The sequence below is a fragment of the Microcebus murinus genome, chromosome 16 (assembly GCF_040939455.1).
Source record: "Microcebus murinus isolate Inina chromosome 16, M.murinus_Inina_mat1.0, whole genome shotgun sequence".
Taxonomy (NCBI): Eukaryota; Metazoa; Chordata; class Mammalia; order Primates; family Cheirogaleidae; genus Microcebus; species Microcebus murinus.
In genome coordinates, this window is record NC_134119.1 from 48,258,292 (window position 1) to 48,285,651 (window position 27,360).

General features: G+C 61.4%; 1 protein-coding gene across 1 annotated transcript; it reads right to left on the bottom strand.

Moving 5' to 3' along the window:
- Positions 1 to 17,090: 17,090 nt before the first annotated feature.
- Positions 17,091 to 21,278, bottom strand: HMX1 (H6 family homeobox 1). The gene is made up of 2 exons (XM_012744793.2): positions 20,885 to 21,278; positions 17,091 to 18,149 (listed from the first exon to the last, which is right to left on the bottom strand). The coding sequence occupies exons 1-2, from the start codon at positions 21,276 to 21,278 to the stop codon at positions 17,497 to 17,499; spliced, it is 1,047 nt and encodes a 348-aa protein (XP_012600247.2). The 3' UTR covers positions 17,091 to 17,496.
- Positions 21,279 to 27,360: the final 6,082 nt, after the last annotated feature.

Genomic DNA, 27,360 nt, shown 5'->3' on the forward strand with positions numbered 1-27,360 from the left:
CACATGGCCCAAAGCCACGCCTTCCTGGTGAGCAGCAGGAAACGTCAGCTACAAAGATAAAAATGTTCCCTCTGTTACAAGGTGGGCCTGGATCCGCAGAGGGTCACCTGCCCCTTGCATCACAGCACGAGAAATTCCTTTTCCCTGAGCAGAGTGCAGCCGACGGCTTGGGGGGTGGAGGCACACCAAGCAGGGTCCCTCTCCCTCTGCCCTCAGAGCCTCAGTTTTCCCGTCTGTGAAGTGGGGCTGTGAACCCCATGTGAAGCACTTCCCACTCCTCAGGAAGGGCGTGACAGTGGAGCTTGATGGGCCCATCGTGTCCCCGGAATGTGCATGTTGCAGTCCTAGCCCCAGGCCCAGCACGACACCCAACCTGGAAGTAGCGTCTTTGCAGAGGGAAGCAAGCTGATGCGAAGTCACACTGCAGCCGACTGGTGTCCTCGTGGAAAGGGGAACTGTGGGCACGGACCCACTTGAGGGGGATGACATGAAGCCGCAAGGAGAAGCCGGAACGAGACTAGATGCGGCCCAGCGTGCTGGCCACCACCGACCGAGGACGAGGCAGGAAGCAACCTCCGTTGGAGCTTTGCAGAGAGCGCTGTCCTGCCGCCACCCCAGCCTCACACTTGTGGCCTCCAGAACTGAAATGCAACAGATTCCGTTGTTTTCAGCCCCCCAGTTCGTGGCAATTTGTGACGGCAGCCACAGGCCGCAGGGCGGCACCCGTGCGCCCAGAGCCCTGACCCGGTGGGCTTCAGCCGTCACCGCGCCCACTCCCGGTCCAGGCCCGGGCTTCCCCCAAATCCCCCACCCCTCTCCCGCCAGGCCCTGCCCTTGTGGTGGGGTGGGAGGAAGTGGGGCCCGTAAAATGGGGCTCTGAACTTGTGTGTGCTCTGGGGTTTGTCACTTAGCCCCACCCTCAGTGCAGAGTCCTCGTTGAGGGTCCTCTGCCCTTACTTCCTGCCCTGGGGCCCAATGGCAGGGACACAGGTGACACAGGCAGTGGCCCGTGGGTGTGTCCCAGCTGCTGGGGACCCTGATCTCTCTGGGCTCCTCCTCCCACAGCCCACAGCCTCCCTGCCACTCGTGTGCCAGCGACAACACCCAGCGAGTCCCCCACGTGGCAGGCACACAGTGGGAGCGTGCTGAATGACTACCTCAGTGAGTGAGTGTAGACAGGTGCTGGCTGGATGAGGGGTGGGAGGACGGCCCAGTGAGCACGGCCACTCAGAGCACCTGCCCCTGCTGCTGGGAGGCAGGTGGCACTTCAGAACTTCAGAGGAGCCCCCAGGGAGCTGGCTGCTGCCCACCCACTTCTGCCCACAGTGCCCGCACGGCAGTCCTGGGGCCCCCTTGGGGGTGGTCGGCTCTGCCCTTTACACCTCCCCATGTGGTGTTGAGCCACGGTGGTGCTTGCCCAGGCCTGGCCCGGCCGGACTCCAGCTGCTGGGGTCCCACTGCACCCCTTCCACCTCCCACCTTGCTCGCACCAGCCCCTCGATCCAGAATAGTCTCTCAGCCACCTGCTCCCCAAATCTGGCAACTCCATTCGCCCTTTCAGACTCAGCGTTGCCCCCCCCCCGCCCCTGCAGAGCCAGCGCCGCACTCACCCAGCCGTAGTGCGGGGTCTCCTCTCCCTGGTCTCTCTGCGTCTCCGGCTGCAGCCAGGCGGGTGTGCTGCCACCCGTCTGCTCTCCAGGACAGCGCCCTCCTCCAGGCACAGCTGCCTCCTCCTCTGCAGGTCTGGGCTCCCCCAGGGTGGGGACCCTGGGGTCCATGTCTGGGGCCCGGCCTAGTGCAGGGAAGTGGAATCACATGCTCATCTGCAAAGGCGAGACCCAGGCTTGGGGCAGCCGAGGCAGCTGCCAGGGCGCGTGGCTGCTGCAGGGAGCGCCGTGCGCCCTCGGCTGTGGGACCCCAACAGCGCCGGAAGGACTCGGGATCTGCAGAGGGTTTGGGTCTTCACGGTGGGCTTCTCTCTGCAGCTGCACTCGGGGACAGCCCTGAGTCACCCCCCAGCAGGTGCAGAGCCCAGCAGGGCCACCTTCAGACAGAATTCTGTCACCTTCGGGTCCCTGTGGACCGGTTGGTTCCGATTCCTGGGAATCCATACCTGGGCTACAGCCCCTGGGCCGGTCTGTGGGAGGCAGGGGCAGGCCGCCCGCTTTCCACACGGCAGAGCCAGGGACCCCCAGCCCAGCCCTCGATGGGTGCAGAGGCTGCTCGCTGCTCCCGCAGGTAGAGCCCGACAGACGGCAGCCGTCAGCACACCGCTCCAAGAGCCACCGCTGTACTCGACCTTCGGGGCACCTTGGGAGCATGTGACGCAGTCCAGGGACCCTCCCTTGAATACAGGCGCAGACACCCCCGTCTGGCACAAGACCCCCTGAAGCCCATTCATCATCACAGGCCCCGTGGGCCTCAGGCCAGGACCCCCGGAGGGCGAGAGGAGGCCTGGGACTTGCGGTCGAGGCCGCTGGTCTGCCGCGAGTCCTTGGGTGAGGCTCTGGGCTTCTCTGGGCCTCCACCGTAGAACAAGGAGGCTGAACGCCGCCCCTAAGGGGAAGGAGTTTGAACCTGCGCTTCGCAGTGAGGTGGCCGCACTGACATTCCGGGCTGACAAGCCTCCACGCCGCAGGGCTGGCCCGGGCACATGGGGACACAAGCCCCGCCACTGGTTCCCCGAGGCCAGGCAGTGGGGTGTTCCTGAGCTGGGGGCACAGCCGCAGGCCCCCAAGCCCCGGCCCTGTCTCCCGGAGGCAGCGACAGCGGCCTGCTCCTCTGAACTGGTTGGAGAGGGCCGGGATCTTCAAGGAAGCTGGTCCTCAGGCAAGGAGCCCCTCCCCAGACACCGAGAGGCGGCGACCGGTTACCTGCCTCCCTCCACGGGCCCTCCCGGCCACTCCCTCCCCAAGCCCTGCTGCCCAGCCGCTGTGAGGGCTGCAGGCAGGAAGGTGAGTCCTGAGCCTGCCTTCACTGCGCGGTCACTCACAGTATTTTGGGTAACAGGCTTTGGGTTGAGCCAACTGAGGGGCAGTTCGTGATGAAAATAACAGACGGGCTCGCCCTGCAAGGCACACGTCCCCTGAACATGGCTTCAGGGGAACCGCCTGGAACCACCTGAGCCGCCAGGGCCGTGTCTGCGAGTTTGCACACAGCAGCTACGACAGCAGCTACGACACTGACTCGCTCTCTGAGCACCCACCGTGCAGTTGACAGGAGGACGCTGCAGCTCAGGGAGCCAAGAGTATCCCCAAAGTCACGCAGCCGGAGAGTGGGGTGCCGGGCGTCCCTGCAGGCCTGCCTGGAGCCGCTCCCCGGGCTCCCTGCCCTGCCCCACCCTGCCTCACAGGAGGCGACGCTTGCTGGACCGAGGCATGGGGACCGGCTGGGCTCAGTGGAGTCACTGGCTGACCCTCGGGGAGGCAGCAGCAGGGGTGTGGTGCCAACTGAAGGTCTTTTAAAAGTCCTAGTTTTGGTACTGATCTGTGGCCATGGCTCACAGCCTTCGCGTATGTGACTTCTCCCCTCTGGTACCTCCAAGTCACCTCCTAAGACCTATCTCCCCCTCTGCTGAGTAACAAAACTCTTCAAAGAGAGGAGTAGCTGAAGAGACGAAAGCAGAAGTCAACAAAAGGGGCCTTTGGGCCATCTCTCAAAGCAGAGAGGCCCAACTTTGCCTCTTGCCCTTCCCCTTATTCCTGAATAAGACATGAATGTGAAGGCTGGTGCTTCAGCAGCCATTTTGTGACCTGGAGGAGGAAACCCATCCACTGAGGATGGCAGAAAAGCAAGGAGAAGGGGTCCCTGGGCCCTTGGCCACAGCAGCGCTGGGCTGGCACCTGCAGACTTGTCTTACAAATGCTGTGGTCAACGCTTGGTCAGCACCCAAACACAGATCCTGACTGGCCCAAGTTAGAAAGGCCTCCTGTATTCGTTAGGATGTTGACTCTGTTCTAAATAGAAACAAGCCACAGCAGCTTACACAGGACAGGACATAATGATGTAAGCCGGCAAACAGTCCGGGGTACGGGGTAGGGCGGCTCTCCCAGTCGGCAGGGACCCGCGCCTTCCGGCTGAGGCTCGGCTTTGCTCTGAGTGACTGTCCCATGTGACAGTGACGGCTCACTCCAGGCAGCCAGGAGGGACGGGAAAGGTGTGAGGGTCCCCAACTTCCTGATAAGAGAAGGATCCGACCTCGCTGCCCTTCTCATGCCCCAGCTGAAATCCCAAAGGGTTCAATTAGCAAAAGGCAGAAGGGAGAGGGGACCCACCTCCTCACTCCCTGAGATCAGACAAAAACATACCAGTGTTTTTAAGCCTTTTTATAAAGCTTTTTGATGTTTCATTTACATCTTCATTAGCCTGAGAGGAAGTGTGTGCTGTGACCCTGCCTCCTGCTCCCCTCACCCACTCGGTGTGGGAGAAACAGCGCCCACCCGCCTGCCCTCGCCCACCGCCTCCCCGCCCGCCCGCCCACCGCCTCCCCTGCACCGGCCTGGCCGTGGGGCACTGGGGACCTGGACGTGAAGGACACGCGTCCCTGCCCCCTACTAGCCCAGTCTGGCAGGGAGGGCAGATCCCATGGCAGCCCTGGAGAAGTGCTGCAGGGCTGTGGCCTTGCCCTGAGTGTGACAGCTGCTCCCAGGTGGGGCTGCACGGGGGCACCTCGAGTGGGAGGAAGAGCCAGGCCCACGCCTCGGCTCAAGCCAATGCACACGGTCACCATGGCGCCAGTGAAAGCATCGCTGCCGGATGTTCTTGGGTGTTTTTGTCTCAAGGGAAGATGTTAAAACTCGTTTGCAGGCCTGACCCCTGACCTGTGAAGGTCAATGTTACCTGTCAGCTTGACCAGGCTGTGGTGCTCAGTTGTTTGTTCAAACCCCAGCACAGATGTCGCTATGAAAGTATGTTTTAGATTAGTGTCAGTGGACTTTGAGAAGAGCAGGTGTGGTGGGCCTCACCCAATCAGGCGAAGGCCTTAAGAGCAAAGGCTGAGGTCCCCGAAGCAGGAGGGTTCTCCTCCAGACTGCAACACACACCCTGCCTGGTGTCCAGCCAGCTCCCTGGAGAGTCTGCACTCAACGTGGCATCAGCTCTTGCCTGAATTCCCAGCCTGGGCACCTGCCCTCCAGATTTCAAGCTTGCCACGCCCCTGAGCCAACTGCTTACCATCGCTTGTGCACTCCTTCCACCTGCCCACTCTACCTCTCCATCCTACCCATGCTCTGTCTGCGGAGACCCCTCGGTAATACCTAACAACAATATGAAGAAAAATGTTTAAAAACATGGAGTAGAAGGTACCAATAGCAATTCCAACACGACCCAGCAACTGTCAAACTGTTTTTGTAGCCATAATTGATACAAAAAGGATTTTACATTTTATATCCTGAAATAAATCTACAAATAGAGAAGTGTGACGGTCGATGTCAATAAACAGGGCTAATCTTCAAAGGAGAAGCACCGAGTTTCTTTCCGTAGTAGAGTCATCACACAGTGGCCACCGGCAACCTCCCTCGCCAAGAACCAGAGCGCCCTGCATGAGCGGCTTGTCCGGCAGGAGCTCCCCACCGGCTCCTTCAACTTGCCAGGCGCTTGCTTCAAACCTGAAGGGCCCACATTGCTCGCCTGGCGTTGTGCGAGGAGGCTGAGGCTGCAGGGAGGGCCGAGCGCTTTCTCCCTCAAAACCCAGTGACTGAGCACCCGCCACAGGCAGCCCCAAGCTGCTTGCCGGGCTCACGAGCCTGACCCCCACTCCCAGGGAGCCCTCGGTCTGACAAAGGAGTCAGACAGAAGAAAGCAGTGACCACACAGAATGTCAAGTGATGCAATGACAGGTGACAGGAGGACAGGCGAGGGGTCAACCAGTGGAGCCAGGGGTGGGGCGCAGGTGCCAGGGGAACCTCCAGGTAGCGGAGTCCTGGTGGAGACAAGGAAGGTTCGCTTGCCCTGGTAGCTGAGATCAGGGCTCCTTCAGTGAGGGGATCCCAGGGAGGCTAGCGCAGGATCCGCCGCCAGGGACTCCTCCACCCGGAATGTGGCCAGGACGCTTCCAGATTCAGTCTGTGCTTGGCAAGCACCTCTGCCTCCCGCAGGTGTGAACTGGGAGTGAAATGTGACACAGCAGTAGCAAGAGGAAGGCTCAAAAGTCTTTGGGAATGTCACCCACAGCATCCAGCCCCTCCCCAAACACTGCCCTGTGGGGGTCGGGAGAATGTGGGGGTGGGGCGCAAAGGGAAGCTGAAGCTCTAGAATAGCCTCTGGAAGTGGGACGGGGGACTGGAAACAGGAGGGGCTTGTAGAAGCGCCCGGGCTGGCCCCCCAACCTCCCCACTGAGGTGGTGGGGTCCCTGGGGTTCACTCCAGAAGGGAGTTTCAGGACAGATGAATGATAGGAACATATAAACCAACAAGGAAACTAGCACTAGAGAAAAACATTCACTCCCAGCTGTGAGGGGTGTTTATGGGATGGAGGCTGCTGAACACAGTCCAGGACAGGACAGCATTTAGAGGAGGGGGGAGGGAAGCGTCCTCAGGGCTCTTCAGTGGCATGTGAGCAAGGGAACATTGCATTTTCCATGGGGGCAGTAGGCAATTGATAGATACTTAAAAAAAAACCAGAAGAAAATGAAATTATTAAATAGCAGCATAACATACTGCTTAGAAACATGCAGGCAGGTAGGAGCAGACAGCTGTAGGGCTCACAATCCTGTCCCCTGGTGGGGGCGTGGGGGGAATCTTTTCTGGCAGTTTTTATACTCTTTGTAGCAGTGGAGGACTTTTAAACTGTGTGCAGTAATTTACATCTGGGCATCTATGTAAACATTTTTCCTTCTAAAAAAGAGGGGAATTCGGATGGTGGGGACATAGGTGTGAACGTTCAACAAAATTGAATCTAGTTGCATTCAAGATTTGCGCTTTTCTCTGGACATAAATTCACCTCCCATTTCTAAGGAGGGGTGAAAGCCTTCGCACTGTATACCTGGTTACACCTGCGAGTTTCGTGCCATGATAATGTATTGCCTATTTTAAAAATAAATAATGGGAAAAAAATTTGAAAATTCTGGCTATCTCCACGTAGTCCGATTTGGGAGTGCCTTTTTTCATTGCTTATTATTTTCTGAATTTTCTGCAACGAACACCGTTTCTTTGTGAAATTAAAGGCAGTCCAGACCAGAGGCGTGGGTGGCAGATCGCGTTGGGTGCGGTCACCCACCTCCTCGGAGCCTCCCAGTGGCATTCCCGTTCTTTCTGCCTAGGGCCCTCCTCCGCGGGACGTGGGGTCCAGGGCTGCCCCCCTTCCTCCTTCCCCTGAGGTTTCCGGCTCGAAAAGCCTCAGAGGTCCCACCCCGGGTCTCCGCACCTGGTGGGGCGCGGGTTTCAGCCTGGCTCCTCCCGGAAGTGAGTGCTGTCCCTGGGCCCGGCCTCCCGGACCGAGCCCTTCCTCGAGGACGCAGGGGCGCCCAGCTTCCAGACAGGTTGGGATTCTGCTAACGTGGGAGGTTCAAGGATCTGACTTCAGACGGGTCTGGTTAGATCTGGTCTAGACTGTGAATTTTAGTCGCAGCGGGGTGGGGGGGCCCCATGAGGTCCCCTGAAGATACCAAACAGCTGCACCCCCTCCCCCGACGCTGCCCAGGGGAGCGCGCTCTAGCCTAGAGGCGTCTACACGGGCAGGGCTGCGCTCTCGGCCCCAGTTGCAGGAGCCACCTCTCGATTGGCCCACGGGTCCTGAAAGTGCGCGGCTTCCGGGGCGCCGCAGAGGGGCCGGCGTGGCCGGGAGAGGAGGAGGCAGAGGAGGGGTGAGGACCGAGGGGCTGCTTTTAACGAAAAAAAAGTTGAATCATCAGCTAAACCATTAGGGCTAATGCGATGTACTGTAAGATGCGGGATCAATGCCGGGCCTGGGGCGGGCGGGGCCGGGGCAGCAGGCCGGCCCCATCGCCAGCAAGGCCTCCGCCCACTGGGGGGAAATGGATTTTCGCGATTTAAGAAACCAACCCAAACCCCAGCGAGCGAAGCCCGGATGTGCTGACGCTGCGGTTACGCGGCGCTGGAGCCCCAGAGCCGCTCGGGGAAGGGGAGCGGGGACCGCGGGAGGGGAGAAGTAGAGGGAACGCGGAGACAGAGAAGGGGCGAGACAGACAAGACAGACACGCCGAGGGCGGGAGGGGGCCAGAGAGCGGCACTTAGGGAAGGAAGAGAAAGAAAACGCTCGCGGGGCGTCGGCAGCGCTTCCGAGCTGAGCAGTGCGCGCTCCCTGGCCCAGGACCCGGCCGCCTCCAGCCCTGTGAGCCGGGGGGGCGACCTACGACCTACACCCGCGGGTGGAGAGCCCCCACGCGCACCCTGGGCCGCGCGAGGGAGGGCGGCGGGAAGCTCGGCCTGAGCGCAGGACCTCGGGCGCCAGGAAGAGGTCGACACTGTGTGTGCGTCGCTCGTCCCGTAAGGACACTGAGCCACGTCAACGAAAAGCGAAGGTCCTGGAGTCGATCCTCCGTGCTGGGCCCTGCGGGAGAATCAGATTCTCAGAGGAGAGTCGCGGGGCGTCCTGAGAGACACGGGTGGGCCATCCCATCGGGGAGGCACCTATCCGAGTGCGCCGAGCTTCTTCACAGACCCGGTTCCCACTGGGGCCTCCCATTCCCTCCTTCCACTCTGGGGCCGGGGCAGACAATAGCCCCTCGGGTCCCTGGGGCAACGCTCCTGGCAGGCGTGTCCTCCTGAGCCTGCCGAACCCGGTTCTGGAGCAGAGAGAGGAAGGAGGTGGCCGTGCCTTCCACTTCGGAGTAGCCCATCTCCGCTTTCCTGGGACCACATTGGATCCATCTGTACAATGGGCCCAGGCCCCTTTTGGCAGGCTGGGGTTTGCCGGGAAGGTGGGATCGCTCAGAGGCTGGCACCCCTCTACCCCACACCTCTTGACAGGGCCACCGGTAGGATGTAAGGAACCTAGGGCAAATATTTTGAGGGGTTCTTATCTGTATAAACAGTTTCAGTCACCCCAAATCAGCATGTCAGCATCATTCTGTTGACAGTCTCTCCAAACCTGCAGCTGGACAGGCTGCCTCCCAGAACCAGGTCTGAGCGGGCCTGAGGCTCCCATCCCTGTCCCCGATTGCGCAGGGGTGGGTCCCACCCACCGTGGGGGCCCTAGAAAATTCCTAAGAAGGTGCTCCACTGTATGGGCCCTCTGAGATGCAGCCTGGGTGTATAGAGGTACAGAGTTCCTGGGAAACTCAAGTATGCAAAGGGAGCCCAGCTGGGAGCGGGAGAGGAGGCTTGAGGAAGGGAGGAGGGGTGCGGAGGAGCCAGACCTTCTGAGCTGACAACCGCCCCTTAGCGACAGGGATGGGCCAGGGGCTGAGCTCCCCCCACTCCCTTGCCCTGCCTTTGGAAGGAGATCCGGACTCAGCCCCCGCCTTCCCCATACGCTCATGGTCTGCGGGATACCAAGTCGGACCGGGACCTGGATCCTCATCCATGAAATGTGGACGTCACCGCACCCCTTCGCTGCTGTGGGGACGCAGTGTGCGGGCTAGGCGCTTGGGCAGCTGGCTCCCAGCCAAAGCCAGCCTCCACGAGAGGCATACGTGCCGTTCGCCATTCTCCAGCAGGAGGAGCGGCTCCGGCCCCAGGCTCTGGGCCAGGGCCTGTGCACACCTCTGGTTATCGATTCCCGCGTGGTAGGGAGTGAGGGGGCGCAACTGAGCGTGGTGGGAGTGAAGGGCACAGGAGTGTTCCCCTGGAACAAAGCAAAGGGCAGAGGATTTACGTGGGTAGGATGGGAGCTTGGACCCTAGCAGGGCCAGCTGCAGTGGTGCTAGCAGGCGGCGGTAAGGGTGCAGTGGCATTCGTGGGGGGCCGTTGCGCTTGTGTATGCTGGCCTGCCCAGACCCAGTGCCTTGGCACCCGCAGATGTGCGCACCGGGGCTGTCGCGGTGCCCAGTGAGAGCCTGACTGCGCGCCTGAACGGGGGTGGGGCAGCGACGTGACCCTCCCTGTACCCTGACAAAGACGGCTGGCCCCATAGGCAGCAGGGGCCCAGACACAGGCCAGGGGACGGGGCCTGTGCGTTGAGCGTCTAGGCGGTGCTGGGGTCGCAGTGGGTGCTGCGCGGGGCGCCGAAGGCTGTGTACACGGCAGCCAGCCCCAGCCCAGCTCTTGCCGTTACATCGCGCCACCCTCACCACGGCAACTTCACGCACTCCGCAGATGAGCTCGGGGCGCTCGGAGAGGTGAAGTGCCTTTTCCAAAGCCACACAGAAAGCCAGTGAAGACAGTACACGGTGCAGGAATCTAACCCTTCTGGGGTTGGGGGCGAGGGGAGGTGGGAAGGCAGGGCTCCGTCCCGAAGGAATGAGGTATTACAGTCCGCTTCCCCAGCAGAGGGCCAAGACGCCAGGCGGCCCGCCACTCTCCACCTGCCTGCCACGAGCTGCACTCCTCTCTAGTTTTAGGGTTAACACCGCCTCCTTCCAGAAGCCTTTGGGACCAGGCGGGGCAGGTGCCTCCCTTCTCTCCAGCCCCAGGCCCTGCCCGCGGCCCGAGCTCCGCGCACTGCTCTGGGCAGCGACGCGGAGACCCAAGAGACCCGCCCTGCAGAGCACGAGAGGGAGGAGGACCGGCGGGCGAGAGGGGAGCGGGAAGGGCGAGGTGAGAACCGAGGGGCGGGGCCTAAGGCCGAGCCAGACTTGGCGACGCCAGAGAGACGCCAGGTGAGCCGGGCGGGGGACTGGGAGGGGGCCCGGGCGCCCGCGGGAAGAGGGGGCGGGGCCGGAAGGACTGCGGGGCGGGGGCGGGGCCCCCCGGAGGGCCGAGAGCTCGGAAGGCCCCGAGCTGCCTGGGCGCTGCGCGGGGAAGAGGAGGGGCCGCCGCGCGTCCGCGGGGTCCCGGGCACAGCGGAGCTGGCGCCACTGCCGGAGCTTCGCTCCATCTAGCGCGGGCAGCCCCGCGGGCCGGGCGCCGTTCCCCCACCTACCTGCTGGGAAACGCTGGCCAGGAGCAGACACTCGCCGGGCTCGAGGGCCCCAGCGGGGCAGACGGGGCCCCGACGAGAAGCCGCGGCGCCGACTCCCCACTGCCCGACCGGGCGGTTCGGGGCCGAGGCGGGTCGGGCCGGTCGGGATCAGAGCGCCGCTGCGCTCCGGAGTCTGCGCTTCCAGCGGCCTAAGCCGAGGAGCGTTTCCGCCTAGACATAATAGGGCTCCGGCCTCTCGGACGCCGAGCGACCCCGAAGGGGAGGAACCCTGCCCCGAGAGGGGGAAGTGGAACTAAAGGGACCGCCGCCAGCCGGGCAGACGGGAGCGCGGGCGCGATCTCCGAGCGCCGCGAGGAGAGAAGAGAGCAGAGAAGAATCGAGAGCAAAAGCGAAGAAGCAGACCGACTACAGAGACATCGAGGAGGGAGCCTCGGAGCTGGCGGCGGGGCCCCGGGCTCGGTCGAGGCGTGCGGGTCAGCAGACTCCGCCAGGCGCGCGTCCAGGGCGGGGCGAGACCCGGGGAAGACTCGCAGTTCTGGGCCGGGACGGCTGGGGCGCCGGCCCTCCAGAGGCTTCTGCGCGCACCTTGCCGCTCCCTCGCTGCTTCTGGGGCCTCCCGCCTGGACCGTAACACCCGGGGATCCGGGCGCTCGTCCTGTGGCCGGGCGGGGCGCAGCTTTCGGGTGGGTCTGTCTCCCCGACACGGCTCCAAGCACGCGACACCCTCCCTCTCTGCCCTCCAGGAGTCTCCCCAGCCCACCCAGCCCGGCTCCTGCCAGCCTCGGCGCTGTGGACCCACGAAACCAAAGACGCAAACCCGGGCCCGGGAAGGCGCCGCTGGGCCCCATCCCCCACGGCCAAGCCGAAGCGGGGTCGCAGATCGAGGCCGCGTCGGTGGCTCGGCCCGGAGAGCCGGGAGGCGGCGCCAGCGATCCTCAGCCCTGGTCCTCCCCACCCGGCCCGGACTTAGCCTCAGAGGCCTCCCCGGCGGAGGTGGCGCCCAGAGGGGGCACCGAGACCCGAGGCGGAGGGATGGAAGCCGGGAAAGCTGCGTGGAAAAAGTGGAAGGTTTGAGGCTGAAATAGTTCTGTAGAGACGAAATTAATGGGTTCAAATGCAAACATTCCGGCTGAGACAAATTAAAAAGCAGGGCGTAAGCTGGACCAAGGTGAGGCCCTGATTAGGTGAAAGTAAACCTGCAACAAAAGCAGCCGGCGGGCAGAGAAGCAGCCGCTAACGCACATCCCCTCCGGTTTCTCGGTAGTCTTTTTAAAACATTTTTTATTACGGAAGTTGTCAAATAAAATACAAAGTTAAGGAAGCCTTGACATGACCCCCCATTTGCCCCCCCATTCAACGAGTATTAACTGCTGATCAATCTAGTTCCATGTATTTTCTCTTTTACTTTTACTAATTTATTTTTGTTGCTGTATTTTAAATCAAAGGAAGACATTGCATCATTTTCACCGTAAATACATAAATGCATTTTAACTAAGAACTTTTAAAAAATAACAATAGAGCAATAAATCACGACTCACAATAAACCCACAGCCTGGCCTAATATTCCAAAGCAGTTGGTCTCTGACGTTGGAAACACGGACAAATCGAAGTCCTGACTTTGCTGCAATGTCCAGATAATAACACACACTTGCATGATAAAAACAAACTGAGGCGCAGCAGAGGCCGAGGGCTAGGGCAGCGGTCGGTCGGTGAGGGGGTGAAGCGGTAGACCACCTCTCTCACTGTCCCCGCTTTCCTCTGTGCCCCTGTGTGCCATCTGAGCACTCTGAGGACAGGTCAGCCCTCTCCAGCACGGCTGTGAGAAGGAGCCCACTGCTCCTGTTCCCACAGGCAGCCAGCTGTCCGGTGAGCTGCCTTGGAGATCTGGTGGATCCAGGGGTCCTGAGATACTCCTGGCCAACGAATAGCCTGTCTAGAAGGTGGGACCCCACTTCCCAGCGGACCCCGACAGGCGGGCAGCTTTGTCAATGCCCACTCTGGCCACCTGAGGGGCAGGGAGGCAAAAGGGACTAATCCGCATGATCAGACAGGCAGGAAGGGCACCGAGGGAGTGTGGGACTTGCCCGGAGCAGCAACACCAGTGCAGGGGAGATTCCAGCCCAGGGAGGGCTGGCATCCCTAGTGACTAGTCAGGCAGGGGCGTTGGGGCGCCTTGGTGGCTTCCCTGCCCCTCTCAGGACCTCAGTTTCCCAGTCTAACAAGGTGCCAGGTGGAGATCAGTAAAGCCACAAAAGATACTTGGGAGAAAGACACCCACAGAGAGAAAGAGAGAAGGAAGCCAGCCAGCTCCTTCTTGGTGCTTGAAAGGGGCCAGCACCCAGCTTCTCCATCCTCAGCTGGCTGGGCTGCCTTCAGGATGGGCTCAGAGCCCAGGCTCTGGGAAACCTCCCCCCTGAGCAGCTAGGTGGGGGGGGTCCTAAGGAGGAGGCCCTGGGTGCTCAGCGAGTGCAAAGGCCAGGCCAGTGGAGGACAGGGTGACCGCTGGAGGATGGGGAGTCAGCAGCTGGAGGGCAGTCCTGGTGGCGTCAGCCCTGCACTGTGGCTTTAGATGGGGTGGGAGGGAGGGAGCCCTGGGTACTGTCTGCTCTGCTGGCCCAGGCCTGGAGTGGCCATGGGTCAGGTGGGGTGAGGTGAGGTGGGGTGGAGTAACCACATTGGGAAACGGGGCTGGCTGGTCTGAGTCTCCAGGATTCCTGCAGCTCTGGGCCCTGGAATGAGCTGGGCTGGAAATGTTTGCCAGATCACCAACTGTATATTTGTCATTTTCACAAGGACGGGGGCCCTTGAAGCCCAGACTGCACGCGTCCTCCTAGCCTGCACACTGCCTTAGTGGCCCTATCTGGTACCCTAGCTGTGGTTCCCACCTTCAGAAGTCCCACGTGCTCAGCTCTGGAAGGGGAACTGATCTCCCACCATCCTCACAAGCCAGCACCAGTGAGGATTCCGCTGTTAGTACCCAGAGGACTAGAGGCCCAGTGGAGGTGGTCCCTGGGAGCTGGGGAGAGGTGTCTGCATCCGCTGGCCCAGGGGTACCCTGTTGGCCTCAAATCAAAGAAGGCTGAGTGCTTACAGTTTACAGACTCCTGTCCTTACTATGGGCAGGTGATGGGGAAACAGGCCTGGAGAAGAGGAAAGGTCTTGCCCAATGTCACTGCAGTAGCAGGACTGGGTCCAGGCAAAGGGCATGTGACGGGTCTCCAAAGCCTATGTGCCCCAGCTGGGCTCAGAGGCTCTGCACGTGGAGGCCCTGAGCAGCTCAGGGTGGCTGGAATTAGGGCTCACTTAAGAAGAGGATGAGGCTGGTGGGTGGAACCGCGAGGGGCGGGGGCGCGTGTGGTGGAGACAGATCGAAGCCATTCATCTTCTGCCAGCATCGGAGCCAACGCGCCGAGGTGCGCCCGCGATCGATGGCGCCGAGCTCAAGGCTCAGAAGGGCCGGGGCACCCCAGCGTGGCCCCGCGCGCCCTCTAGGGCATCGTGTGTTGCACGCTGCGCGCCAGTTCGCTCTCATTTGTGCTGTCTTTGGTGCGACCCCCAAGACAAACCTCGGAGATAATTATAGGGTGGGGTTAGGCTCCCGGAGCGGATCCAGTATTACATCTGCACAGTTACAATGTTACCGTCCTAGCTTGAGGGGCAGCGCTCTGGCCTTTCCCCCAACTCTGGGAACATCCTCTCTTCCCACCTCCTAGCTCGTCCATCCGACCTGGGCTGAGCCCTCAGCCTGGAGGCCGGGAAGCCGCTCTCCAGCCCATCTTTTAACCAATTCCGTTTAAAGACACGCCTCTCCGAATCCACCCCGCACTGGAGCCACGCAGGCTGTGCTGGCTCTGACGCCCCGGTGGCCAGGCCTCGGCTGGGTGACTTGGTTCTCCGCTTTCCCGGGCAGGCAGGCGGAATGGAGGTTCTAGATCCGGCGCCCGCAGGGCCTTCACCCTTTCCGCGTCCCTCCCGGGCATCGGGCATCAAGTGGCTCCTGGGAGTCGGTAAGGCCACCTGTGCCGGGCTCTGGCGCGGAATGATCTGCTGCTAAAGGAACCGCCCGCGGACCTTGGCCCGACCGAGCTCAGAGGCACCCTGCAGTCACCACGCGACCTCGAGACACAGGCAAAAGTTGAATAAAACGGTTGTATCGCATTGGTAAGCCTTTCAGCTTAGGTTTTAGTTACCCCGTTCTAAAAGGGCCAAGGAGGATGTTCTCCTCGGTTGGAGAGGAGTGTCCAGGCGACCTTGGCAGTCCCAAACTGCATCGCGGAGGCGAAGCACCCAGGCGGGCGGCAGGAAGTGCCGCAGGGCCCCGCTGGGGCGAGCGCGGTGCCTGGACCGCGGGAGCCAGAGATGCGATCGGCTGCAGCACAGGACCCGCGCTGGGCTTGGCGGCCTCCGCGGGGCCTCTGGTTGTTCCCAGGTCCTTGTGAGGACTGGCAGTGATGTGTCTCCTGACTGGGTGAGGCCAGCACAAAGTTGACAGAGGCCCAGAGAGTGAGGGTTCCAGGAAGAGCCTGAGTGGGGGGCACCGAGGCCTGGGGAGAGGAGTGGAAGGGAGGATGGGGGGCTCCGCTTTGCCTGAGGGACACTTCCCCTTGTGGCCGCTGACGAGCAAGGCCTTTGGAAGTGAGTTTCATTGCTTCCTACTGAAGCCTGTCTAAATCCGTCCCAGACAAAGCTGAGTGAAAACTAGTTTCGGGGTTTGGCAGTGGGAAGAGCTGGGGCAGTCCCCAGGCAAGGAGGTCACCTCGACCCAGCCCTGGAGACGTGGGAGGTAGGCAGTGGGGGCAGCTGGGTTGGAGGTGGTGCTGCTGCCCCCTCCACGGGAGTCTTTCGAAATGCCCACCCCATGATGCCACAGAGCAGGACCCGGCAGGGCAAGGGCAGCTGAAGGACCTGGGCAGACCTTCCCGACAGTGCCTTGGCCTCAGAGAGCCACTGGGAACCAGCCACCGGCCAAGTGCGGGAAATGACTCTGGGTCAGGACTGGATGTTGGGGCATGAAGACAGATGGGCGACCCCCTACCCCAGCCACGTTGCTCTGCTCCTTCTCCAAGGTTGTCTGGTGCTACCTCAGGTGCCCCAGGCCCAGCGTGCGTGCGGGCTGGTCACTGCACCTCAGCCAGGGAGTGTCCATTCCCAAGTAAAGCAGGGGAGACCCTGGGCTTTCTAGAGGACTCAATTCTGCCACCGGAGCACCCTTTCAGACCCTGATGAGGTCTTGCCCCTAGGCTCAAAGCACACCAAATAGCATCCCTCCCCTGACAGGGCAGATCCACCCCCCATCGTCACCCCAAAGCAGTGGGCCGACCCCCAGTGATCCAGGCCTCTGGAACAAGCACAGGCCCTGAGCTGGGTATGTTGCTCAAGGGCGGTCCCCCAGCTTGCTGGGGACTGCGGACTAGGGCTGGGACAGGAACACAGCACTCCCCACCTAACCTTGAGTGCAGCGTTTTGTTTTGGCCCAAAGAAAAATTCCATATGGTTGGCCAGGGCTCTCAACCTCAGGCACAGGAGAAAGGGCAGTGAACACAGCCACCACACAGCTGGCAGCGCCTGCCGACACAGCCCGGTGCTCAGCGGTCGGTGGGTTCTGCCCACACCCGCCTCCCCGCGTGGGTTTCAGTAAAGGCCCTGGAACTTCAGGACACTCTCACCTCTTCCTCCCTCCCCTCCCCCTTTGCACCCAAGACCTTCTTCGAGGTCCAGCTGGGCCTCCTGTGTGGCGGAAGAGGGGCTTTGGGACCAGGGTCAACCTCCAACCTCTGGCGCTGTCTGCCCTGCCCACCCGCACCAGACCCAGCGCTGGGCTCCCAGTCTCTGCCCGTTGGAAGGGCGGGCACCCCAGGAGGGCGGGCACCCACCACAGCCTGCGCCAGAAGAGCAGTCCCTGCAGCAGTGATCACAAAGCAGTGAAAGGTCCAGAAAATGTCCCTTTTTATTCCATATGCAAATAAGTAGATTCATTTAAAAAAAAAAAACAATAGAGGCCACAGCCCAAGAGAGAAGGAGAGAAGCCGAGGTCTGACCCTCTCTTCAGAACGAACAGTCGGATCCCACAGGTCCCGGGTTCTCTCTCCACCAGGGCCCGCTGGAAGGGGACAGTCATAGCCCTCCTGGAGGCCTACTGTGGGGTCCCAGGAAAGGGACATTTTATGTTGGGGGTTAGCATGTGGAGGGCAGTCCCCTCATGGGCCCTGGACAGCCCGTTTGTAGTTTTCCTGTGCGCTGCTGGGCTTGGCCCGAGGGCCGCGGCGGAACTCGCTCCCCGGCTGAGGCCTGCGTGCCTGGCGCTGGGGCTGCCGCGGCAGATGGTCTTTTTCCGTGGGGATCCGGCCTTGTAACTGATGGGGGTCACGGTCACAGGCGCCCGTTACATTCTAGAGGAGCTCCGACGAGGGCTGGTGCCCGTGGCGCAGCCCTACCCTACCGCGGCCCCGCGCCCCGGCGACAACGCGTCCACAGAGGTCCACAGTGGCCGCAGAGAGCGGGCCAGCGGGTGCGACTCACACCAGGCCCGGCATCTGCGCCCGCAGAAAGGGCACGGAGGCTGCGGCCGGGAAGGCGGCCAGCGGGTAGGCAAGGGCCCCGGAGAAGCCGAGCAGTGGCGGGGGCGGCGCGGGCGCGGCGGGCGCCAGCGGGAAGGGCAACGCGGCCGGGGGCCCGGCGGCGGCCGCGGCCGGGGGGCTTTCGTGGTAGAGCACCGGCACGCGGACGAGGCGCTGCGCTCCCGGCGGGGACAGGCTGGCCGCCTCCAGCTCAGCCGCCAGCTGCCGCTTCCACTTGTTGCGGCGGTTCTGGAACCAGATCTTGACCTGCGTCTCGGTGAGCTGCAGGGAGGCGGCGAGGCCGGCGCGCTCGGCGCTGCTCAGGTAGCGCTTCAGGTCGAAGGTAGACTCGAGTTGGAAGACTTGGCTGCGGGAGAAGACTGTGCGCGTCTTCTTCTTTCGACCGCCACCAACGCCAACACCACCGCGCGCCTCCCCCGCCGCCACAGGGGCCTCGGCCAGCTCCGCTGCTTCCTCCGCGCTGGCCGCCGGGCCCCGCGCCGCCAGCTCGGCCGCCTCCCGCTGCACCGCTCCCGGCCCGGGGCCCCGCGGCCAGGCGCCCTCCGCACGGCCCATCTCCTCGGCCGTCTCCGGTGAGTCCCGGTCGCTGGCTGCAGGGGAGAAAGGGGCACCATGGTTGGTTCTAGGGTTCTGATCCCCAGACGCGATCACCGAGTCTGGCTGTTCCCCACCTTGAGGTCGCCCACAGACACAGCAGGGCAACGTTAAACGCACAGGGCTCCGCATCCAGCACCACTGGGGACCAAGAAAGGCCGAGCCATGAGGACAGGACACAGACTCTGAGACGGGAGAGCCGCTCCAAAGCCACACACGCAGCAGGCTCACACAGAAATGCACACCCACACTCAGAGGACAACGAAGAAAAGGGGAAGAAACACCAAAACAGACCCAAAAAGCAGGCTGACCCCCGACCACTCCCCACCCCCAGCTTCAGCACCCGCCTCCTGGAAAAACAAACAAAAGACCCTGCAGAAATGCCAGGACAAGAGGAAAGACGACCTTCCGAGAAAAGTGCACACTGGAAAACAAGCACAGGACGCTCCCTCCCACCCAGCACCCAGCCTCACTTCCAGTGTCCTCACGGAGGAATAAAGACTTGTGGTGACATCTCCCTCTTCACGCACAGGAGCAAAGGAAATGCCTGCCCGCTTGCATGGAAACATTCCCATGGAAGGACGAACACATGCAAATGATCCCCAAAAGATGCCAGTCAGGTGACACTGGTACACCCACACCCCACGCTCCTGTATCCCTGACCCAGATGCCCACGGAGGCATGTCCACTCGAGCCACAGGCATGCCTACAGAGAACATGGATGAATGCTGCTCCAAAGAACACGCAGGAACCTGCCCCAAACATCTTCTGGACTGGCTGTTCGGCTTCTAGGTTTGCCATTACAGAAGGTCACAGGGGGTCTCTGAGTTTGTGTTCCAAGTACCAAGCTCCACCTCATCTTCCAGAGGTAATAAGAGGCCCACAGGGCTGGCAAGGGGGATGACCGGGGGTTAAAGAGGCCTGCCAGGCCCCAGGAGTGCTTGTCCAGAGAAAAGGGAGCAGCCACCTCAGACTGCAGGGCTCAGGAGGCCAACTGGACTAGCGTGCCTTTCTGCCTTGACCTGGATCCTCTTGTGCAAAGGGCAGGCCCTGGCTGGCTAACAGGTCAGGGGTCACGGAGGAGTTTGGCCCGGCCCTTGGAAGGCTGCAGACTCAGGCAGGGATGTGCCTGCGGTGTATCTGCAGCATTGCACGCCCATGCAAGGTGTGCAAACACTGGTGAGGCTTGTGTGTGTGGCTCCGGCTAGGCTCCGGGCGGGGTGTCCATGGAACATGCAGATCCTGCCCATGCCCCTGCCCACCCCCATGGCATGTGCCCTCATGGCACCCACAGAGGAGTCAGGTAGCAGGCTGTTTTGCATGTTACCAGATTTGGGGAGTCCCTGCTTCCCCACAATATCCCAATGCACCCCCTCCAACTCCTAGAGACCCATACACTGCCACAGGAGCAAAGCTGTCAACCCTAACCCGCATGGCACGAAATAAAAAGGCGTTGCCTCCGCAGGGGCTGCTGACTGGGCTGCAGGAGGGGATGGAGCCCAGGGACAAGGGTAGAGCAATTTCACCCTTCAAAACCCGTTTCAGAATCACGCCCAGAAGAGCACCAAATTAAATCACTTGATGTCAGGGAAACCACAGAGGCCCTGTTCAAGTTTACAAGAAGGGGATGAAGGGCCTGGACTTTCTGGGTGTGTGCTCTGAGATGTGGGTCCTTTTGGAGGGGCTCAGTCCCACGCCAGGGAGGGGGTTATGGACCGTTGACTGCCCCAGCACACACTGACATGCACACAGAGCCTGGATGAGGAAGACAGACCTGAGGTGGCCTCACAGTCTGCAGGCTGTTGGGGGGGGGGGCTGGCAGAACGAGGGGGGCTGAAGTGGCTCCTGGTCTTCCTCCCAGGGCTCTCCCTTCAAAGGAAAGGTCTGAAAGGCGGCATTGAACCTGGGGAGGGAGGCAGCCCTCAGGAAGCAGATGCCCAGGCTAGAGGGGTGAGAAGCCCCCACCCCCAGTCCCCCAGGCCTCAGCAGGGAACAAAGGAGGGGAGGAGGAGGGGCAGAGAAAGAAGGGATGGGGCTGGACGGGGCTTCAGAAGAGACCCCTTCCTGCATGGCACAGCCCTTGCCAAGGAGGACCAAGGGGGAGCCCCAGGCCCCTGCCCCAGACTGTCTGTCTGGGGTGGCACAGAGGGAATGGGGCCGGGGGCACAGCTGCCCTGGAAGAAGGCTGCCCTCCCCCGCCAGCCCACCCCCACAACAGCAGCACCCTCTGCTCAATGCCCCCCTTGATTTTCGGAGTCTGGCTCACGTGTCCTCCTTCCCCTATTTTCCTCCTTTCTCTCCGTTACTCCGGGTTTCTCTCTCCTGCACCCCATTCTCTCACCCCTCCCCACACTGCTCTTTCTCCCTCCATCCTTCCATCTGCTTTTCTCCCGCCCTGTCTCCAGGTCTCCCATGTCTTTCTCTGTCCTATTTCACTCTCCTTTCGTTTCTCTCTTCTTCGGCTGCCTGTTATCCCCTTCCCAGCGCCCTCTCCGCGGACTTCCCGCCTCCCCGGGACCGCAGAGCTCGGCGCTTGTGAGCCCTTCTTTATCGTGGAGGCCCTGTCCCGGAACGCAGGGCTCCGCGGAGGCCCTACACACCCCAGACTCTACTCCCCCAGGGAGAGGATGGCCCAGAATGGGCGGCGACGAGCTTGAAGTCACCAAGCGAATGCGCGGGGAGGAAGTCGGGCCCAGCCGCCGGCCCACCCCTCCCCGCTCCCCTCACTCACTGTCAGGACTGAGGCCACCTCCGTAGCCGCCGTGCGCCCGTGGATACCAGCGCGTCGCGCCTCCGCAGCTCAGAGCGTAGGGCGGCCCGGGACCGGGGGGCGGCCGGGGACCGAGGCACAGCGCGCCCGGCCCGAGCAGCGTCCGGGCCCGCTCCTCCCCGCCGGGTCCGGTGCCCGCGCGCAACTGTCTCCGCCGCTGCAGCCGTCGCCGCCGCGCCTGCTCAGCATCCTCGTCCTCTGGGTCGTCGTCGTCCTCCTCCTCGTCCTCACGGCCACCGTCACCCTGGGCCGCGCGCCCTGCGCCCTTGGCCTCGGCCGCCAGCAGGTTCTCAATGAGGAAGGAGGAGGCGCGGGCCGGCGTGGCGCGCCCTGGCTCAGTCAGCTCGTCTGGCATCGTGGCCACGGGCCCGTCGGGCTCTGCCAGGCTCCTCCGGGTCCCGGGAGCCCGGTCCCGGTACCCGATAGGGATGGGAGGAGGCGGCTCCCTGGCGAATGCGCGGGCGGGCCCTGGAACCGCTGCCCCGAGAGCTGGCGTCGGGCCCCGCGGGGCAGGCGGCGGCCTCCACGCCGGGCTGGGCTGGGCCGGGAGCGGGTGCGCGCCGACAGCCGGCCCGGCAGCCGCCTCGCTCTCCTCTCACGTCGCCGTTCTGGTCGCCGCCCGGGCCGGCCTCACTGGGGGCGGGGAGTGGGAGGGGCCATCAGGGGCGGAGTGGCGCGGGCTGGGGAAGACTGGCGGCCCGCTGAGCCCCAACGACGCCGCAACTAGCCCCAAGCGCGACCGCTGCCGGGAGACACTGCCCGGACCTGAGCGCGCAGGCGGCGGCGCGGCTGAGGGCGGGCGGCCCGAGGCCCAGGCGGGGGTCGCACCCGGTCCGGCCCCGCGTGATCTGTTCCCCCGGCCCGCGCCACCCGCCTCGGGGGGGCGGGGCCTAGCCCGGACGGGCACTCATTGGCTGTGGAGCTCCGATGAGGAACAGGCTAGCCAATCAGTGTCCGGCAGGAATCGTAATTACCCCGCCGCAAGGAGAGTGTTGGACCAAGCGTAACTATGTGCTTGTGTGTGCGCGCGCGCGGTATGTGCGTGTGTGCATGTGTGTGCGCGTGTGTATCTATATGCGTGTGTGTAGGGCGGCGTGGAGACCCCGAGACTTTCAGAAAACTGCAAGAAGCTGGGCCACAACCTTTTTTTGAAAGACCCCATGTGCAATTTAAAAATGGGAACATTGCCAAAACAGGGCTGCAAGAATGCGGCATATTTTAATATTTACACTTAATGTAATATGCTTTCAATGCCAACTATACTTCGATAGAACTCTACGGTTCTCGGGCTCAGTCCCAGGGTGTAAGGAAGTGCAACCACGCAGAGGCCAGCTGAAGCCCGCCCGATGTCACGCTGAGAGTGAGTCCCCGGACTCTGGCACTTCCACCACCCTCCCAGTTCCCTAGGAGGCTCGGGTCTTAGAAGGGGGTGGCAGCTTCCGGCCCAGCCACTCCCCCGGCCCAGAAGTCTTGGGGGCAGGCCCCACCCGTCTTTGCGCCTCTGTTTCTTCTCTGTAACAGATAGGGGGAGTTCCCTCCCGCTCCTGCAGCAGGGAGTGCGGGGACAGAGTGCATCCCAGGCCCCACGGCGGCCTTCCTTGCTGTGGCCGCTCAGGGCTCACCTTCTGATCAACTACCACCCGGAACAGGTGGAGCCGGCTTCACTGGACGCGGGTTATTTCGGGGGAGTGCCTGCCCTGGGGCCCCTGTCCAACTGAGTGCTGCCCGAGTTCCCAGAGATAGACTGCACCTGGGGCTTCCTCCTCACTTTCACCTTCCGAACTACAGTGGGGAAGAATCACCCCTGTTTTCCAGCGGGAAAACTGACAGGAGAAGGAGAGGAGATCCCTCAGATGGTAGGTGGCTCCGTAGGCCCGGAATTGCGACTCCGGGGCTTGCCTCGCATGATGCGCTAGAGTCTGGGGGAGCAGCGGAGCCATGGGGTGGTGAGGCCAGGAGGGGCCCTACCAGCCTGTGCCCGCGGAGACAACATGGTGCGTCGCTGGGTGCACCTTCTGGAGGCTGCCCGGAAGGACCTCTGGTGCCCAGTGGCTGCGAGCCCTCGAGTGGGAGAAGGAGTTTTCTGCAGACTCCGGGACCAGATGTTCAACCCCTGTCCTTTGACTTCCACATCCTTCCCCAGGACGGCCAGAAGTAATCCACGGCAGGTACTCACCCTGTTGTCTGGCCTGGAGGCAGCCACGTAGATGGGGGCTCATGCCCCCACCGTGTAAATGAGAACACTGAACTACAGTGAGGGGGCTGGGGTCTTTCAGAAGAGCTGAGGTCTCCCAAACCCTGCTTCAGGGTCGGACAGACTAAGGACGAGAGGGACCCCAACCAGAAGGGCTGGACCAAGGAAGTGAGAGCTCCAATTCGTTTGGAGAAGCTATAGCTCTGGGCAGACACTGTCTCACTGAGGGCGCTTTTGATAGGGAAACTGAGGCCAGACAGGGGCCTGGATAAAAAGATGATGGCTGTGGGGAGAGGGCCTTTCAGCTAAGTATCCGATGTACGCGGGTTGCCCTGGGCCCAGCAGGGCGCAGCGCCTCAGCACGTTTCCTTCCGGTCCAACCAAGAAGCCTTCCAGGTTGGTGCTGTCACTTCCAGTTCTCTCCCTCAGGCCTGGCGGGGCTTCCTCCGAGCCCGGATTCTAATTCCCTCCGCTCTGGGGCTGTGTGTCCCTAGATGAGGCGCCTCGAATCTCTGATCCTGAAAACCGGGCTCATCAGCAGCCCTGCGGGTGCCGGGCTGTCGGGAGTGGAGGCTGGGCACGTCCAGGAGGGCGGCCGCGCGGGGCGGCGCTCGCGGCGTCTCCCCACTTCCTCTGGGGGGCGCGCGTGAGAGCGGCGCTGGGGCGGGCAGCCGGCCAGGCCGGGGATGAGACAGAGGGGAGTGAGCCCCTCCCGGGCACCCGCCTTCTGGGCGTTGCGGAGGGCGCGTCCCCAGCCCGAGCGCCAGGCAGCGGCAGGCGCGCCCGGACTCCGAACCGCGGACGCTGGGTCCCCGCTACGTTCCCGATGCAGCGGCGAAGCCCCGCTGGTAGCGCGGGCGTTGGCGAGTGGGCAGATGCTTGCGGTCGAGTCGCAGGGGCGATGAGGGACGCGCAGCCTGGCCGGACTGGTGCTCGCCCAGGCCACTGCCTCTGTACTCCGTGCTGGTATCCGGGCTGGGAGCGAAACTGCGTCCAGGTGAGTGGAGAGGCCAGAGGCCGAGTCTGGAGACAGAAATGTCCACAGAGTGCAGAAGTGCTGCTTTCGGGGGCTTTGCTTACTTAGACGTGGCCGCGGGTGGAAGCGGCCCGCTGTGTTGTTCGCGACCCAGTCTCAGTCCTTGGGCAGGCTGGGGACCCTCAGGATGCGCTCTCGGAGACTGAGCCCCATGAAGATGCTGCCTTCAGCGGGGCTTCCGGGGCTCCCAGGGCCTGAGGTTTACAGTCACCCAGGGCACTAGTCAGAATTCTGGGACTGTAGGGTTCCTCACCCCCCAGAAAAGTAGAGCCTTTCAAAGTCAGCGGGTTGTCACCTTCCCATGTCTCCATCTCTGCAAGTACACCTCCAAACAGCCCCAAGCCACATCTGTACAGACAGACAGCCATCTTTCCCAGTAACAGACAGTCACCTCTCTGCCCACTTTTGCCCTTCCTTCCTCCATCACCTGGGCCACCACTGCGGGCAAACACCTCCCCACCCTGTGCCTGGAACTACCTTAGAATTTCCAACAAATGCCCTGCAGGAAGCCTGGTGCTCTCCTCAACCCACACCTGGGTCCCCAGTGCCTAGTTCAGGCGCTAGTAGCCACAGACACCCCACAGGTAGTGAGTCAGTGGGAATGATCCAAAGAGCATAGATAGGGTAGGGGACAGGCCACAGCCAGCCACCACCTGTTTTGTTTTGTTCCAATCAACTTTTTTATTTTGGAATGATTTTAGAGAATGTCTACTTTTAAATTTAAATTTTATCTTATTTTTGCTTCCTTCATCCCTTATCCTAAACACATTTATCCTTACCTCACCCCATGCCACTCCAGGTACCTACCTGCTCTTGGGTATTACTTTACAAAAACAGTATGACATTTTACACCACCTCCACTTCTCGCTTTTGAAAGTATAGGTTTGAAATCTAGCCATGCTGATAAATGTAGCAAGTCTTACTTTTTTAACCACTATGTACTAACCCAATGCTCACTCATGCCATTGTTCCATCCTACGGCTGCATGACACATTTCCCCAAAACTCAGTGCTGCGGAACAACCATTTACTGGAATGCTCACAGATTCTGTGGATCTGGGCTGGCTTGTCTCCAATTCCTGAAGTCTGAGTCTCAGCTGGAAGACTTGATTTGGGGCAGGACTCATCTAAGCGGACATTCACATTCGCTCACTTATCTGGGAGCTGGTGCTGGCTGTCTGCAAGGGACCCCATCATGAGGCCTCTCCATGTGACCCGGGCCTCCTCACAGCTCGAGTTCCCTGGACAAGTGGAGGGAGTGGGAGGGGAGAGAGAGAGAAGGAGGGAGAGACAGGGAGGGAAGTGGGGGGATGAGGGAGGGAGTAGTGAGGGAGGAGCACTGCGCAGAACCCAGGCTGGGGATCGCACAGCATCGCTGGCCATGCTCTATTGATTGGAGCAGTCGCAGCTCCCACCCAAGTTCAAGGGGAGACCACGGACCCCACCTCTCAGTGGGAAGAATGTTGAAGTCGCACCAGCAGAGTGTGCAGTGAGAAGTACTGTCGCAGTCACTCAGGGAAATGCACATGCCGCAAGGATCGTGTACGCCTTTCTGAGAGTTTTCCAGTTGTTTCCAACTCTCTGCTTTTACAAATAATACTGGAATGAACAGACCCGTCGTCTTTCTTTATGGGAGTTTTTCTGGGGGTGAATGCCCAAGAGTGGAAATCTGGGCTGATGGGTCTCACCTCCACTAAGCACTTCAGAATCATTGTCTGTGGCAGCCATGTCCATTTCTATGTCCTCACATCTTACCGGCACTTGGTTTTATCTGACTGCAGTGTGATGCTGTGATGTGTACAAAGGGAAACCTGGCTGTTGGAGGTGACAGCTCTCTGCTTGCTGAGACCAGAGCCAGGGCTGAGCCTGTGGGAAACCAGCTGGTCAGGTCGGGTCGGTGTATGTGAGGCAGTGCTGGGAAGGAGAGAACTTGGTGGGCTGGAGTCTGGCTAGGAGGCACCATGCATGCCAAGCTAAAGAATAGGACTCTTAATTTGCAAAGCAGGGGGGAGCCACTGATGGTTGTTGAGCTGAGAGAGGGACAGATTAAAGCTGGGCCCTAGGAGCAGGGCAGTAGCAGATGAGGTCATCCAAAAGGAGCTTCCTGCCCTGGTTGAATGATGAGCAATGGAGTCTAACCGAGGCAGCCCTTCATCAGGGCAGACTGGATGGCAGTCGGTGGAGAGGGAGTGTGCAGAGGGCTCCTTCTTTTATCCTGTTAACCCCTCCTGGCTCAGGCCTGGGGAGGGGTACATTCTCAGGACATTCTTGTTGGCTGGTCAAATAGTCTGTTGCCAGTCAAAACCAGCATGACCTGTCATTGCAGCTGCAGGATGTGAAACAGCACCAGGGCACCTCCTTCCAGCTCCACCACCTGCCCACTGTGGTTCCGAGCAAGTCACTGCCCTTCAGGGACCTCCGTGTCCTCAGCCATAAGGTGGGAACGGCAGTATCACCCCCCTCATATGTCTGTGTGGGGCTGAGGGGCGATAACATGTAGACAAGTCTTTAGCATATATTGTAAGTGTTTGCTTTGAAAAGGACCAAATGTTTGAAAATTATTTTGCCTGCCTTTTGGGAGTCCAGCCACTTCCTTCCTTGTGAAAGTCTCCCTCTACAACCAGAAAGGGGATGATAATTTTCATAATTTGTTAAGTGGATGCTTCCCAGAGTCCCACTCCCAGCAGGGCCAAAGGCTGGGGGGAGAAGGGGACACGAGGGAGGGGGAGGAGAGAAAGGGAGGAGGAGGAGGGAGAGAAGAAAGCAAAAAATGAGAGGGGAGGATTAAGCAGGAGGAGAAGGAGGAGGAGGAGAGGAGAGGGAAGGGGGAGGAGGGGAGAGCACAGAGGAGAAGGGAGTGGGGGGAAGGGAGAAACCGGGGTGGGAGGACAACTGGGCAGGAGTGGGAGAGGGACAGAAAAGGAGGTAGGAGGAAGGTGGGGAAAGAGGGCCTTGGGAGGAGGAGGGAGAGGAAGGGGAGGATGTGTCCTTGGCACTCCTGCCCTGTGGCGCTGGGCAGTGAGACGCTTCCATCCAAAGAGCAGGCAGGACGGAGAAGCGAACCTGGGAGCTGCAGGGTCCCTGCGCCAGCTCTCCAAGGCCCCTGGGAGGAACTGGGGCTGTGTGTGCAGAGTGGCTGAGCCCTCTGCCGCCCTGGTGAGCCGAGAAGCCACTTCCTGGTGGGAGCGCCCTGCCAGGGCCTGAGGGA

Coding starts and splice junctions, on each gene's coding strand:
- HMX1 (XM_012744793.2), bottom strand. CDS start 21,278: ATGCCAGACGAGCTGACTGAGCCAGGGCGCGCCACGCCGGCCCGCGCC. Junction 18,150..20,884: donor AGGTGGCCTCAGTCCTGACA/GTGAGTGAGGGG, acceptor TCTCCCCTGCAG/CCAGCGACCGGGACTCACCG.